This window comes from Anguilla anguilla, chromosome 9 (assembly GCF_013347855.1).
Source record: "Anguilla anguilla isolate fAngAng1 chromosome 9, fAngAng1.pri, whole genome shotgun sequence".
Lineage (NCBI taxonomy): Eukaryota > Metazoa > Chordata > Actinopteri > Anguilliformes > Anguillidae > Anguilla > Anguilla anguilla.
This window is the reverse complement of record NC_049209.1, coordinates 35674432-35690943: the sequence shown is the minus strand read 5'-3', so window position 1 is coordinate 35690943 and position 16512 is coordinate 35674432. Positions and strand designations below refer to the sequence as shown.

The window sequence follows — 16512 nt, the reverse complement described above, 5'->3', positions numbered from 1 at the left end:
CACTGAAAAACCATTTGTAATAGAATTAAGGGGCAAATTGTTCACCAGACAAATGGTGCTGTAACTCAGCTTGTCATAAGGAGGATTTCGAGTTGAATATCACAAGGAAAATGTGTCATTATGCAGCTCTTTGTGTAATACTTAGCTCAGTGAACCCCCCCCCCCCCAAAGTAAAAATCACACGCTAAGGAGATAAATGTAAAAACTGCTGCAGGGGGTTCCCATCCTATCCATCTCCCCAATACATTCTGTGAAGTCAGAAAAAGCAGAAAAAACATTTCATGTGCAAACTTACTTTAAAAAAGTGGGTTGCATTTATTCCATTAAACTGGTACAGAAACATAGCAACAAGTCAAAATTAAACCACTTTAGAAACATTTCAACATTCAAACCTTGTGATGTTATAGTTACAATGACAACTTTCTTTTTTTTGGATAATAATAATAAAAATAAAAATAAAAATAAAAAAAAGGTCGCCGGGGCCATCACAGCCTGCAGAGCCGACTCTTCCGCCAGAAAAGCCAAATGCGTTTACCGCGGTCCCCGCAAGCCGCTCGAAACCGCGGGGAAGCCGCTGGAGATCGCGGTCCCCGCAAGCCGCTCGAAACCGCGGGGAAGCCGCTGGAGATCGCGGTCCCCGGAAGCCGCTGGAGATCGCGGTCCCCGCAAGCCGCTCGAAACCGCGGGGAAGCCGCTGGAGATCGCGGTCCCCGGAAGCCGCTCAAGATCGCGGGCGAAGCCGCTCGAAACCGCTGGAGATCGCGGGCAAAGCCGCTGGAAACCGCGGGGAAGCCGGCATGGTGAAACCGCACGTGCCTTTCGGGGGGGGGGGGCCATACTGTCGCGGCGGGACGCAAAAGATCCCTCGAGAGGCCGTCAAACTACGCTCAGGTGCCGTTTCTACGCGTGACTATGTACAGGGACGCTCCGCGCTCCGTGGGATGCAGCAGGTAATACTGTGCGCAGGCTGGGGGCCTGCAGGATGGCGGGATCGTGGAGGGGGGCAGAGCGCGGAGGGGGCCGGGGAGGGGGAGGGGAGGGCTCATTTGGTGGAGCGGCGCGTGGGTTCGGACGCGGTGGGGGGGGGAGGGGGGCCCCGCCGGTCCAGGTCCTCGATGTAAGACATGATGAGCTTGCGCCGCTCGTCGGGAACGCAGTCCAGCACCAGGTAGCGCTTGTCATTCTGCAGGACCTTCTCCACGTCCTTCAGGTGCTGGTCCGACTCCTGGATCAGCTTCCGGGACCTGCGGCAGGGAACAGGAAGTCAGGCGCGGCGTTACGAAGCGTGCAGGAATCTCACGCAAACACGGATTCCGAACGATCACGTCTCGCTCGACTAGCTTGACTACGGCCCGGTTTAAACTAAGGTCTGATGCCACAGAATCAGAGTGCACAAAATAATACTACAGTAATTTAGGTAATGGTCCCATTCAATACAAAAAATACTTTAAATTTTGAATATGACAAATAATCTCCAATCCTAATGCATATGCATCTCAGGTTCCACTGCACCACTCATGGGTAATTATTATTTATTTCTGTAATATATTCTCACACATAACAGATTGTTCTAAAAAAGCAATTTTTCTGTTTGGCTAACCAGACACAAGGGCTAACAACATAGAGCGACGGGGGGTACAAAACATTGGGCTTTACCATAGGGAAATGTAGGGGTAGGTCTCTATGGCCAATGACAAACCACATCTGCCCTAACAAACTCATGTTAGCTTAAACCCCCCCCCCCCCACCACCAGTATGACTGAAACCCCACTGAACACACTCGCCTGTACGTGATGAACTTGGTCTCTTTCAGTAGTGTTCTGAAGTCTGCTTTGGCAGTGATGTACTTGTCCTTGATGTAGTCCTCAAACTCCCTCTGCTTCTTCTGCAACATTAAACAAACAGGAAGCCAACAGCCATAACTCACAAGGCCATACAGCGACCAAGACAAATCAGAGAATGTCAACACAATGTCAATCATCTAGTAAAAATCAGGGAGAGTAGGGTTTCTGATGGTTACTGATGAGAACCTATAACAAGGTAGAAAAAAAACCTACGCACATCCCAGTCTTTCTGAAGATGCTGGAGTTACAGGGGAATTTGAATGTAAAAAGAAGGGAAAAATGGAAAAGGCAGCGTTTGGGGTTTTCCTTCTTTTGCCAGCCTATGAGAGAGACGCACCCGGTCGCTGCTGGAGAACTTGATGCAGCGCGGATCCTCCTTGATGAGCTTCTTCACCTCCTTCCAGGTAGTGGTCAGTGTAATCTGAGGAGGTCAAACACAAAGATGTCTGCTCACCACCGCGTCACAACAATCCACACAAGCACAGAGGTGTAAGCGTAAAGCTGCAATTTACAAAAGGACAGAGACGCATTTCAAGTGTTAATATCACCAGGGGTCTTGTTTCAAATGTGCTTAAAGCCCTATTCGCACAGGACTAGTATTACCTGGGGACCTCATGTGATTTAGAAATTACCCCCCCACGTCTGTGTTTCGTGTGGCGCATTCGCACGGGATAAGCAAAGTCTGTATTTTATTCGAATTTACTGACATTATCCCCCCCGGATATGATTGAAAATGTCAAGACTCTGCTCTGCGTAACAGTAAAATACGACCCCAAATCACCGAGATGCCGATTCGCACGGGGCTAATATTATCACATGACCTCTGTGTTTGGCAAAATATGGCAGGTAATTTGCGGTGGAATTTTTACTTTCCAAATTACGGACATGGCAGATTCGCACGCGATTAAGATCACAGACGACCTCCGCAATTATTACAAGTTACTCGAGGTCCCCAGGTAATACTGGTCCCGTGCGAATAGGGCTTAAGTCTGAGATTGTGTCTCACCAGAGAGGTGTTGTTTTAAGAGCAGGTCTCACCAGTGTGTTCAAATCTTATATCTCATCAGAGTTATCATCATCTCACAAGGGTGGGCTTATTTTAAGTGGTCACATTACCAGTCTCATTTTAAGCATGTTTACAGTAGCACTGATGGCTAAAAGCTAAGGTGGGTTCATTTTTTCTGCTTAATTTCATTTTCGTACATTTTGTATTCTGTACAATCTTTCAGGTATATGAGAACTTATTACAATTAATCACTATCATCATCATCACCACCACCATCATCATCATCATCATATCCAACATCATCATCACCATCACCATCACATCCAACATCATCACTGTCATCATCATCATGGCGACTCTCACCAGCGTGGTCTCGTCCAGCAGCTGGCGGAAATGCTCCTTCTTCTTCTTGGTGAGCGCCTCCACGTGCTCGTTGAAGAGCTTCTCCTTCTCGTCCCGCTCCAGCAGCGAGGACGACTCCCAGCGGTGGTCCTTCCGCAGGTTCCTCCGCGTGTCCGACCAGGTCGCGTCCGACGACCGTACCTGCCACACGCAAACGTGCACACACACACGGACACACACCGCACGCACGCACACACAAACACGGACACACACCGCACGCACGCACGCACACACAAACACGGACACACACCGCACGCACGCACGCACACACAAACACGGACACACACCGCACGCACGCACGCACGCACAAATACGGACACACACCACATGCATGCATGCACGCACAAACACAGACACACACCACACCGCACGCACGCACACACAAACACGGACACACACCGCACGCAAACACGCACACACAAACACGGACACACACCACACGCACGCATGCACACACACACAAACACGGACACACACCACACGCACGCATGCACACACACACAAACACGGACACACACCGCACGCAAGCACGCACACACAAACACAGACACACACCACACCGCACGCACGCACACACAAACACGGACACACACCGCACGCAAGCACGCACACACAAACACGGACACACACCACACGCACGCATGCACACACACACAAACACGGACACACACCACACGCACGCATGCACACACACACAAACATGGACACACGCCACACGTACGCACGCACACACAAACATGGACACGCCACATGCATGGCCGCACACACACACACACATGAACACACATCCATGCACAGACACGCACACCCACACAAATACAGAGGCTCAGTATGATGAACAATCATGGATACAACAGTCACACATCTCCCATCAAACTGCTAATATACCGCATTACTACAGTGAATACAGATTAGCGAGCTTAATGCAGAGGGACTGAATGCAGAGATTCAGGTGACCTTCAAATCTTACTCCAGCTTCCGTCAGTAATTTTTAAGTTGAAGTTATACTTAATTGACCCCAGGGGGCAATTTGTCCTCAGCATTTAACCCATCCAGTTCTGAGGCCAGGGCCTTGGCCAAGGGCAATGGCAGGAGCATACACAACCTGACACTTTTTAAATGCACTCAACACAGACCTGACGATGGCCAAGGAAAGGGGACTTGTATAAGAGAAACCGACATTAATCACGTTGTAAATAATGAAATGAAGTTGGTCCTCGAAAGAATTATCACCACAGCAGGACAGAGAACCTTGGTGCTGCTAATGGCCCACGACCTTTGACCCCCTGCAGCTAGGTAACCATGGCGATTAATGATTGGCAATTGGTCAAGCACAAGAAAACTATGCCTGGGAATCGTAGTTATTAAAGCAGTCAGAAATGTCAGCAGTTGATTTTTTATTGATGAGAAGCAAATGATAGACATTTTACTTCTGAGGTAAAAGGACAAACAAGTCAATCAAATGCGATAGTAAAAGTTAAGCGTGGCACCATTTAAGAACCCTCAATCCTAAAGGTGACGTAACACTGAGCTTCAGCAGAAGTGAACCGCAAGGTGTGAATGGTCCTAGATTCATTAGTCTGTGCGACCCTTCTAGTTGACCCAAATAGCCAACACAAACACCAAGTCTACAGTCAGCTTGTATGTCCTCACAATGATAGATATAAGGGCCCTAGGAGTGTGAAGGGAGTCACTTGGTCCTCACAATGATAGATATAAGGGCCCTACGAGTGTGAAGGGAGTCACTCAGTCCTCACAATTTTAAACATCAAGGTCTGATGACTACAGGTTTATCCGCATTTTCACTATTTTGGATATCAGGGCTCTAAGTGTGGGAGAAGGGGTAACACGTTCTCACCATGTCAGACATGAGCGCTTTGAAGTGCTGGATGGCCTCTTCGCGCTTGTGCTGCTCGCGCTCGCGGTCGATCTCCTTGGTCTGCTCGGAGCGAGCCTTCTGTACCTCCCTCTCCCGCTCCCGCAGGCTGGCCTCGATCCGGGCCTGCCGCTCCAGCTCCTTCTCCTTCTCCGAGTCCAGGTTCTGCAGAGGGAGGCACAGCGTCACACACAATATACACACAATACTTTACACATCGGAAGTACTGCCTGGCATATCATAGCTCTTACACACAAAACACAATACACCTGGTGCACCTCTTAAAAAGGTACGTACGTACACACACACAAACACACAGTAACATGTACACACACACACACAATGCTTTATACATCTGAAGTACCATCCTGCATATCATAGCTCTCACACACAAAACACAATACACCTGGTGCACCTCTTAAAAAGGTACGTACGTACACACATGTACACACATACTGACACCCGTACACACACAAGTACAAACACACATGTACACACACACACATGTACAGACACGTACGGACATGGTACAGACGTACACAAACGCACGTAAATTCACCACCACACAAAACTGCAGTAAGCTCCATTGACAGAACACACACGTCACACCCAGTTACAGAATCAGAGCACATTTCCCAGGCTCGGGGGTACGCAGCATCGTCTGAAACACAATGTGATCCTGCCGAATAGTGCTGAGCAGCCCCCCCGGGACCCCGGCCCGGCCCAGCGCAAGCGCGTCCCACCTTGGCCAGCTTCTCCACATACTGCTTGTACAGCTCCTCCCTGGCGGCCGAGCTGTCCACGGCCTTGTACCGCTGGTCGCCCTCCAGCTTGTCCTTCACCTTGCTCCAGCGCTGCTGCCCCTCCAGGTGGTGGTCCGCCAGCAGCTCGAAGAAGTCCTGCTTCACCTGCGGCCCAGGAAGAGGAGGAGAAAAGGCGTTTAAAACAGGGGCTGCGTGACCCTAAATGGAGCGGCTGACTTGGGTTATCACGAGGGATGGGCGGGGTTAACCTACCAGTCGTTTAAATGTTTAGACGTAATGTAACGACGAGAACAGGCCACTCAGCCCAACAATGCTTGCAATTTTCCTACTGTGCTTAAACGGTGTCAAATCTACTAGCTACTATGTGACTACGGTTACATAACTGTCATTTAAACAGAATTAATACTAAATAAAATGCCCATCCCTAGCTAACAGCACTTGGGCTAAGACATTACAGTGTAATTACTCTTGTACTGTAAACACAAGCGCATATGCAGTAGGGAAGGTGAACAGGGTCTTTAAGGTTCTCGTGCAGGACTCCAGAATCAGGGTGAGGATGGCCAATTTATCGGTAACCATGGCAAATCCACAGACCGTCTTTGGCTTGGAGTGTATGCAAGGCTGATTAAATGTGCCATGAAGAGTGACTGTGCCCCATCCGGTTTGAAAAGGGGGGGCGGGCAGGGAGGACTGCTGCAGAGAAACCCCCTACCCAGGCCCCTTTAACCACCCCAACCACCCACCCCCCACCAACCCTCCCCCCGAAGCTCACCACCTTTAGCCAGCCTCTGGTGGGTGACATTTCAGAGTCATTAATCTTTGATGGGTGACCTTCCGCGGTGAGGAAACGTTTACAGACCCGGTGCCCGGGAAGGCAACGGCACTGCCTTCAGGGCTCAAATCTCAAGACCCGAGGAGAAGCACCGGCTGGACTGCCTGTGCCCAAACTCCCGCCACTCCTAACGGTCAGAATGCATTACCCGCAGAAACCCGCCCCCTCCTGCCCCCCGAGAGCGACTCCTACTGGTCAAAACGTATTAACCGCAGGAACGCACACAGGAGACGTGGCACAGACAACAACCGCCCCCAAAACATCAACACCAGACCCAATCAGGTCCAGCTACACCAGACATGCGAAATAGCTTAAACAGAGTTGTAAAGTGAGTAATGTCAATGGCTCTCTCTTACACGCCACTACACCCCCCCCCCCCCCCCCCCCCCCCGCCCCTTCAATCCTTCATCCCCTCCCTCCTGCTCCTCTCCCTCGCTCTCCCCTGACCTCCGTTCTGGGGCCCCACCTTCTCTCCACGGTTTTTGGAGTCTTCCTTCTCCTTCTTCCTGAGGGCGGTCATAAACTCGATGAAAATGGCCTCCCGGTCCTTCATCTTCTCGATGGCCTTGAACCGCGAGTCCTTGGCATGTTTGGATGCAAACTCGCTGAATGTCGTCCTGCAGAAAGCGATAAAAGGAAAAACGAATTAAGGTCGAAACGTTAACCCCAGGGTAAATACCTGCATTAAAGGCAAACAGCTGCCCCTTTCTTGTACTAAAATCCGTTTTGTGTCACCACCAATGAGTTTGTAGCACATAAACAGGTGAGTCACAGCAGCCATTTTGTGACAAACTACATCAAGTCCCAACACATGGAGGCTCCAGGGCTTTATTGTAAAAGAGACGCTAATCTCAAGCTAACTAACCTGATTAAATAAAAATAAAATCAAATGTATCACAAACATCATCCCGTTCGTTTCCTTTCACAAGGTAGATTATATCTCATTTATATCAAGTAAAACTACGTCAAACACGGCGGCATGTACTCTACACACCTGATGTTCAGCTTGGCCTCCTCCATCATCTTCCTGAACTCCTCCTTGGCCTGCATCAGTTTGTTCTTCTTCTCCTTTCTTTCCTCCTCTGCTCGCGTCTTCACGTACTGGTCAAACACCTGTAGAGGGCGACGTAGAGGGCTGAAGAGGGTAACACGCCGGTCCACTCCACCCTCCCTCTCCTCTTCTCTGGGGTGAGAACTATTCGGGGTGCACCGGTCATGACGTACAGAGTGAATAATTCAATTTAAACTCCTGTTTTAAAGCTAAAAGAATAGCAAGTGTACGTATGAAGCAACACAAGCAAGAGAATATGTTGCCGCTTACCCGCATCAGCCATACGATGCAACAATTTTTAAACACTATTAAACTGGCTAAAAAAAGGTCACAGAGAACTATTTGAAATAAACGGGCGCTTTGTAGAGAGGCGGGGAGAAGACTGGGAATCGCGCAGAGCGGTCCAGAGGTGAACATGATTATGACCGAGCGGGGCTGAAGCGCCAGACGGCCGTTTCACTCTCCGCAAAACGGCGAGCGCCGTGGATGCCACTCCGGAACATTCCGTACCTGCTTCCGCTCTTTCGGGTTGAGCAGCAGATATCGGGGGTCGAAGACGATCTTGTGCAGCTCTTTCTCCCATGTAGAGAAAGCTGAAACCTGCGGGATGGCATGGGGGGGGGGGGGGGGCATGGGGGAGGGAGGGGAGGGCAGGGAGAGAGGTAAATAAAGCAGTCTAATTAGGCGCTCATAACAGGCATTCACGTCAGCAGGCATGTTCTTGGCAGGCCCTTCTCACCCGCTGAGCCCCAGAACCTGGGGAGGGAGGGGGGGCACCTGTTTCATCATCTAAACCATCATTTCTAATGAATGACTGTTCGTGGGGGGGCTAATTAGCACAGAGAGGAGTGCCATAATTAAGCGCAGACCCCCCACCCCCCCCTCCACCCCTCCTTCTCGCCAATCGGTCCGTGAAGCACCGCCAGCAATGCGCCGTTTTCCACGCTGTAGTCGCCAACGCCAGGGAAGCCCGGGCCTTGAAGTTTCATTAATCTCCCCTTTCATCTCATCCCTCTCTTTTTTTAATCGGTACAAAGAGATGCAACCTTTTTCCTAGCAACAGGAGGCTTTACACGTTTACCTTACTCATTTATTAATTTTTTTTTCTGTGGCAGCATATTAACATCTTTCAATCAAAATGTCACATCACCGGCTACGATGTTTACAGGGGGTGAGGAGGGGGTGTTATTGTATGTAAGTGCCTCTCCGATCCCGTTAAGCATGAGATTGCAGTGAGCCAAAAGCAGGGCGGACAGCGCTAACGTCCAAAAGGATTTTTGGCTCACGCCTGGAATCAGTATTCTGGACAGAGCACACGCTGTCGCCGACGCTAATGAAGAAATTAAAACACCGCTCCGAAACAATAACAACAACAACATCTAATGATATGCTAATTATTCCTGGAAATGAAAACGACTAACACGCAGCAGTTCGGGGCAATCAAAATGGACCTCAGAAATAATCTAGCTCTTTTAGGCATAAGATTTAAAAGGGCACATTTTGAAAGGAAATAGAGGAAGAAGGAAAAAAAATTTAATCAACAAGAACAAAAAAAGAAACTTGAGTCAAAAGGCACCTTATGGTGGGTTGAATCAGGACAATAAGGCAAAGTATTTCTAGATCTGCCTTGATTATTTGCTGTGGGGTCAACTAAAGACTTTTCCCCACCAGGGACCATTATTAAATCCTGGAGTTCTTCCAGAACACTTACTGATTTTCACCCAGTTCAATCACTAAATGGGAAATGTTAAAATGAAGAGAATACTAAAACAATTTAAATCGCATTCTTATTTAAACCAATTAATTCCCTGGTGCCCTTTAACTCCAATATAGAGTAAAGCTACAAGCCTGGAGTACAAAGATAGTGCAGAAATAAATAGGTCCATACAAATGTAACCACATTAGAAAATAACTACACAATACTGTGAAAAAGTATTGGCCCCTGATTTCCTCTATTATTGCATACGTCACACAGAATAATTTCAGATCTTTAGACAGAATCTAATATTAGACAAAGCAAACTCGAGTAAACACAAAATGCATTAAAAAAATAATTTCACGGATGTCGCTGCACCCTTGGAGAAATTTTGGCTGGATGGCCACTCCTGAGAAAATTCACCACTGTTTCAAGTGTTCTCCATGTGAAGATAATGTCTCACTCGTGGTTCAGTGGAGTCCCAGTGTCTTAGAAATGGCTTTGTAACCCTTTCCAGACTGATCTATTTCAACAACCTTTTTTCTTGTCCCTTCTGGAATTTGCTCTGATCGTGGCATAGTGTGTTTGTAGAAACTTTGTGGTGACTACTTCACTCGCTGGTAAAGTTCAACAAGAGTGAGGTTTACATTCAACAGGACCAGCTGCAATCAAGCCAGGCTGTGTTCAATCATTTGAATCCAATTATCAATTAAATTAGGTTAACTGGCTGATGGAGTAACTACGGGGGCACCTATTTTTCCACATAGGTGATATGGGTGATTGATAATTTTAAAAAAGGTGTTTTGTGTTTATGCAGTTTCCCTTTGTCTAACATCTTGTCTAAAGCCCTGAAACCATTCAGTGTGACAAATATGAAATAACAGAGGAAATCAGGAAAGGGGAAAATACTTTCACAGCACTGTACCTGAAATATGCAAAGGATTGTACTGACCATATCCACCAAAGAAAACAACACCAACATAAGTATCTCATTCAATTAAACATGAACACAGGAACAGAGAGAATACGAGAGAGAGCACGGAAGAGGAAGTGTGAGAAAGAGAGAAAGTGTGATATAGCGAGAGAGAGATATAGAGAGAGAAAGGGAGAGGGGAAGTGAGAGAGCAAGAGAGAGAGTGAGGGTGAGAGACAAAAAAGAATATTAACTGAAGATTGTACCTTGGCTGGGCTCCATTTAGATTAATGTGTCTAACATTACAGAATTGCGGTTGGATGGAAGTGCTTTACCCCTCTCTCCAGCAGCATGTCTCTGAACTGTTTCATGCGGGCCTCCAGGGGCACCACCGCCCGTTCGCGAGCCGCCTTGATCTCCGCCTCCATCGCCGCCTCCTTCTCCACGTCCACCTCTTTCACCTCCTCCTTCCTGCGAAGGACAGGGACGGGCGTCAGGGCTCGGGGGGCAGGGACGGAGTGTGGGGCAGGGGCAGGGCTTCACAGAATGCAAGGGGCGTGGGGATTTGCTGTTCTTGGGCGAGGTGGGAAAGCATCGTTTTAAGGTCTAACAGCCGGGGCGTTTTGATTGGAGGAAACAAGGGCTGTGTTATACGGCACTGGCCGGTGTGGTTCTGCCGCAGACCGTTAGGAACGCAGCCTCCACAGCAACCCGCTATCAGTCCCCAGTGACACCGTTCCCCCGGCAACACAGTCACACTCAACTACCACAGCCAGTGACCCTCCCACTCTTAGGACAGTCTACAACAAGGTCAAGCAAGGTGGTTACCTTGGAGGCCCATGTCGGTCACACCAGATCTACAGACGCTTCCTGAAAAATATTCTCCTTTGCAACGAGAACACCGTTTGGGGGGCGGGGACAGCCAGGCTCGACGGACATGACTGACTGGGCACCTGAACAGTAAGCATTCATCACTCCCACAGCGGGACGGTTAGACACCCACATTACCGCGCGACTGCGGAAATCAGCACTGGATTTCATTAAGACTCATAAATCAGCACTGGGCTTATTTAAAATGAAGACTCGGGCTCAAAGACAGGTACAAGCTGGCGCCGGTCGAAAGGACCGATCTGCAGCCAATAGAGAGAAGCCCCAATTAACACATCAGATCAGCTCGAACATTTACTGGCTTTGTACAGAACAGAGGTCACCAACCCGGTTCCTGGAGATCTACAATCCTGTAGGTTTTTCCATTTAAACCCCAATTTGACTATTACAATGACTACTAATCAGCAGCTAAACAAGGTCTCTAGCCGTTGAAGGAGGCTGCGCTTTGTTGGGGCTGGAGTGAAAGTCAACAGCATGGTACTGTAGATCTCCAGGAGCAGGCTTGCTTACCCCTGACAGAATGGGTCATCTGTTCCAGTTTCAGAATTAGCGTAGTAGCACGTCTGCATCTGGAACACGCTCTGTCTTCAGTAAAAGATGGGCCTCATCCTGAGGCCGGGCCGAGCGAACAGGCCCTGCTGAGAGAGGAGGATTATGGGTACTCACTTCCTCTTCTTGGCCTTGATTGGCTCCTCCTCCGGAGCGTCTTCTGCGGCGGTCTCCAGCTCCTCCTTGCCTGCGTTGGAGAGGAACATCGAGCTTTGTGAGCGAGAGGGGTGGGGCAGACACCCCACAGGCACGGAGGGTTCAAACGCTGCTCACGCTCTCAAAAAGGGCACGTTAATAAACACACTTCTTGTGTTACGACTTTTGCATTACTTTCAACACATTTTGTGTCAAAGTTACGACTTCTGTGTTGCAAAGAAAGTCCTGCCATGTGTTTCTTCCATACTTGAACTGAGCCAGCTGATTTCACCAATTAGTTCCTTTCCCCTGGCTGAAGATATTGCAAATCCAGGTGATTGGAACAAAACACTGGGGGGGATTTTTACTTTCACAACCTGTATTTTCCACCCCTGATAAGGAAAATTATTTGTAGAGTTTTCCAAAAGATCCAATACAACTTGCTCAAGCAGTTTAATATCCCTGTATTTGGATAAGGCAAAGTATTTCAACAGCTCACTGAATTATCAATTATGACTTGCTCATGCAGTTTAATAAAATGAGTATGATCCATTAACACTCACTCATGCAGACAAATACCCTTGAATTAGGAGAATAAGGCAAAGCATTTCTAGAGCTAACTGAATGACCCATTAAAACTTGCTTGTGCAGTTCAATAAAGTGTGTGTGATCCATTATAACCTGCTCATGTAGTTTATTAAAGGAATACTTTTAACTGAACCATAACACTAGAAAGGCCCCATTTCTTTTAAACCTCCTATTACTGCCAATTGTACAGCACTACGGCACTGATTTCTGCACCCGCAGCAACCTAATTTTTATAAAGACTCTGAAACAATACGTTACAAAAAATACTTTCTTGAAATAAAGCACAACTGAATCGATTGCAACAATTTTTATTCATCAATTTTAGCGGTTTTGTAATATAGGCACAGGGAAAAAATGTATGAAGGCATATTACATGAACACTGAGGAAAATTCTATAGCATGCAAAACAAGGCAAAACACAAAATGGAACAAGAAATACAAAGTGAAATGTTTTTAAAAAATCTTTCTTCAGTGATAAATTCAGCTGGCTTCTCCCTTCCCCAGCTCCTGCTATTTGGAGTCTGGTGCGTTCACGCTGGAGCAGTCCATCTCCTCGTGCTCATTGGACACGCAGAGAACGCACAGCTTGGGCAGTTTGTACGAGCAGGGTCCGCACACGTACCGGCTGCACTGCACGCAGAAGTCACTAGCCTTATTCCGAGCGCACCTGGCCACCTGGCAGTGCGTCCTCTTCCTGGGACCCATGGGCGTGCGAGGCGGAGCGACGGGCGTGCGAGGCGACACGATTGGTGTGCGAATCAACGCCGCCACCGCGGCTTCCCTCTTGACAGCCGCCGCCAGCGCCTTGGATCTCATGTGCTTTTCACGCAGCTCGCAGGCCAGCTCCAGGACGAAGTCTCTCCGGCTCTCGGCCTTGCCCAGACACCGTCCGAACAGCACGTGCGCGTTGATGGCCGCCAGGTCCAGGACGTTGTAGAACACGGCGACGGGCCAGCGGCGAGTCGCCGCTTTCGTGGTGTACAGCCTCGCCTTTTGGTCGAGCGCGTCCACGCCGACCTACCGCACGAGGAGAACGGGAGAAACGACGTCAGAGCCAGTACGCGCACGTGCACGTTAAAACAGTTATCTTCCTGTGGAATCGCTACATACCTTCGTGTGGTTGTAGTCTGTTACGGTCTCCGGTTTTCTCTTCGGGTCACGGCCGACGCTCACGGTCGGGCGCATGGTACTGAGCAGGCAGACGTTCTTGCTTCTCGTACTCTGATACACGGTCAGCGTAGCGTGGCCGCTCGTCATCACGCTGGTGGAGTACAGCGGTGCTGGGCTGATTTTCAGCGCACAGGAAGGCATCCCTCGTCTCTTCCTGCCGACGGGGCCGAGCAGGCCGGTCTTCTTGGCCATCAGCCTGTTCGCCAGAGAAAGCGAAGTGAAGTAACCGTCGACGGTCACGGTGCGGCCTTCGCCGACGAACGGCTCGACGAGCGTCATCACCACGTGCTCGGACAGCGGCCGTCCCTCGGGTCGACAGGCATGCTTGCCCAAATGCGGGAAGCCGTTCAGCATGTATTTAGTCGCCACGTCCGCAGCCAGCCAAAACCTGATGCCGAATTTGTCCGGCTTCTTTGCCATATACTGAGTGAAAGGGCATCGCGATTTCGTCGGGAACAACTGCGTGCCCACCGTTATGTTCCGTCCCGGCCTGTAGGACAGAGCGGCGTTTCGCGCGAAGCCGTCCCAAATTTGCGACACCAACGCAAACCTGTCGGTCGGCTGTCGCGCGAGCCTCTCCTCCCTGCAGTCGAAACGCAGGAATCGCATGATTTCTCTGAAGCGGTTCCGCGGCATGGTGTCTTTGAAAAAACTGTGTCCAAACCTGTCCGACCAGAAGCTCTCCATATCGGCGTTTCTCCCGCAAGTCACCCCGCGCACGTACAGAATGGCAATAAACGCCTTCAGCTCGTCGATGGACAAACACCAAACCCGCCCGGGGACTCGGTTGGCCTCGGTAACCGTGCAGTCCCTAACGTGCATCAGCATGCTGAGGTCGAACAGGCACATGAAGCTGTCCAGTCTACTGGCGATCTTGGCTTTGGCGTGGCGCGTCGGTCCCCCTTTCTCCGTCAGAACGTTACAGAACGCAGGTACACCACCGGGCCGCACGTCACCCTTCTGCTCGGTCCAGACGGTGCCGTCCCGCGCCCTCTCTCGACCGGCTGCGGTTTTCCTGGTCGTTCTGCGCCGAACAGTAGGCTTCACGGCAACGGGCACTGGCTCGGGTTCGGACTCAGGCTCGGACTCGGACGAAGGCCCCCAATCGTCGTCGCTGATCTCCACCTCGACCTCCGAACCCCCGTCGGACTCCATCGGGTCTGCGCTCGTCATCCACTGCAGCGCTTCCTCCGGTCCCATTCGCTTCTGTGATTTTGCCATGGGTCCCCCTTTCTCCGTCAGAACGTTACAGAACGCAGGTACACCACCGGGCCGCACGTCACCCTTCTGCTCGGTCCAGACAGTGCCGTCCCGCACCCTCTCTCGACCGGCTGCGGTTTTCCTGGTCGTTCTGCGCCGAACAGTAGGCTTCACGGCAACGGGCGCTGGCTCGGGTTCAGACTCGGACGAAGGCCCCCAATCGTCGTCGTTGATCTCCACCTCGACCTCCGAACCCCCGTCGGACTCCATCGGGTCTACGCTCGTCATCCACTGCAGCGCTTCCTCCGGTCCCATTCGCTTCTGTGATTTCGCCATGGGTCCCCCTTTCTCTGTCAGAACGTTACAGAACGCAGGTACAGCACCGGGCCGCGGGTCGCCCCTCTGCTCAGTCCAGATGGTGCCGTCCCGCCCCGTCTCCGGCGCCCTCCCTCGCCCCGCCGCGGTTTTCCTGGTCGTCCTGCGCCGAACCGGAGGCGTCACGGCCACAGGAGCCGGCTCGGGCTCGGACTCAGGCTCGGACTCGGACGAAGGCCCCCAATCGTCGTCGTTGATCTCCACCTCGACCTCCGAACCCCCGTCGGACTCCATCGGGTCTGCGCTCGTCATCCACTGCAGCGCTTCCTTCGGTCCCATTCGCTTCTGTGATTTTGCCATTGCGTGGTCTATGCAATTCATTCAAACCGTCAGCTTCAGAGTTCATTCAAAGCCTCAGTATCATCGAAAAAACAAAAATATGTCTGTCTGAGGCATCATCTCTGCTGAGCTATAAACCAATCACTTCAATAACGCCTGCAATTATTCATCCCCACTCTAAAGTTTTCATCAACTTCATCACACGATTGCAACAAATTAATTCTGAGTGAGTCATTCAGTTGCTCAACAGCGAGAGGCCAACACACTTGCACCTGGGCACCAGCACCTGCTGCCTATTGTCTGGCAGGGGGTTTTTTGTGATGAAAATGAAATGAAGTGCCTGTATTTCTTTACCCAGTCAATTTTTTTTATTTTAAAAACGCAGTTATATTAAGAGCCAAATATTTAGGAAGAGAAGTCATTTTAATTTTAAAGTCTAAATGCCCAATGGTGTCATTTCGCGTTAAGTCAATGTAGCAGTCATATATAGAAACGGTAGAGTATATACAGAAAAGCGTTTTTTTTCCACCGTATCTGAAACCAAACAAATTACTACAAGGGCAGGAGCGCCTTGCGTGGCCGAGTGTTTGATTGACAGCCACTTCCATGACGACGAGACGTACGTTCAGATGCCAGTTTCAGTTGTGACCCACTTTGGAGAAAGCCGCTAGCTACTCATTGGATGGAGTTTCCTGTATACACACTAACCAATAAAAGTTACTGAACCCTTACAATCACCCAATCCTCAATCCTCATCAAAAGCTTCTGCCTCTTCTCACTGGCGATATAAAATGTAAACGTAGTTGAGACTGAGGACAGTGGGAGCCGTTCTGTTGTCAGTAAATCCACTAATAACACAGAAGCCAACACAAATGACACAGGTGCAGCGAAGGTGTAAAACACCAGGAAGCTGTGGAATCCAGCCTGGTTTGAGGACCCTCACT

At 49.9% G+C, this 16512-nt stretch overlaps 1 protein-coding gene across 2 annotated transcripts in view; it reads right to left on the bottom strand.

Moving 5' to 3' along the window:
• Nucleotides 1-291: 291 nt before the first annotated feature.
• Nucleotides 292-16512, bottom strand: part of tcerg1b (transcription elongation regulator 1b (CA150)) — a 30192-nt gene continuing 13971 nt past the window's right edge. The window contains exons 10-20 of one of the 2 annotated variants that reach the window (XM_035434418.1): nucleotides 11939-12008; nucleotides 10720-10855; nucleotides 8286-8375; nucleotides 7719-7837; nucleotides 7191-7341; nucleotides 5872-6036; nucleotides 5111-5293; nucleotides 3214-3393; nucleotides 2182-2265; nucleotides 1785-1885; nucleotides 292-1244 (exon numbers count right to left, since the gene is read on the bottom strand). In XM_035434418.1, coding sequence (XP_035290309.1) covers nucleotides 1043-1244; nucleotides 1785-1885; nucleotides 2182-2265; nucleotides 3214-3393; nucleotides 5111-5293; nucleotides 5872-6036; nucleotides 7191-7341; nucleotides 7719-7837; nucleotides 8286-8375; nucleotides 10720-10855; nucleotides 11939-12008 — 1481 coding nt within the window. In that variant the 3' untranslated portion in view covers nucleotides 292-1042. Of the gene's footprint in view, nucleotides 1245-1784; nucleotides 1886-2181; nucleotides 2266-3213; nucleotides 3394-5110; nucleotides 5294-5871; nucleotides 6037-7190; nucleotides 7342-7718; nucleotides 7838-8285; nucleotides 8376-10719; nucleotides 10856-11938; nucleotides 12009-12874; nucleotides 13562-13654; nucleotides 15598-16512 lie in introns of those variants that run through there. The other variant, XM_035434417.1, reaches the window with a different exon arrangement.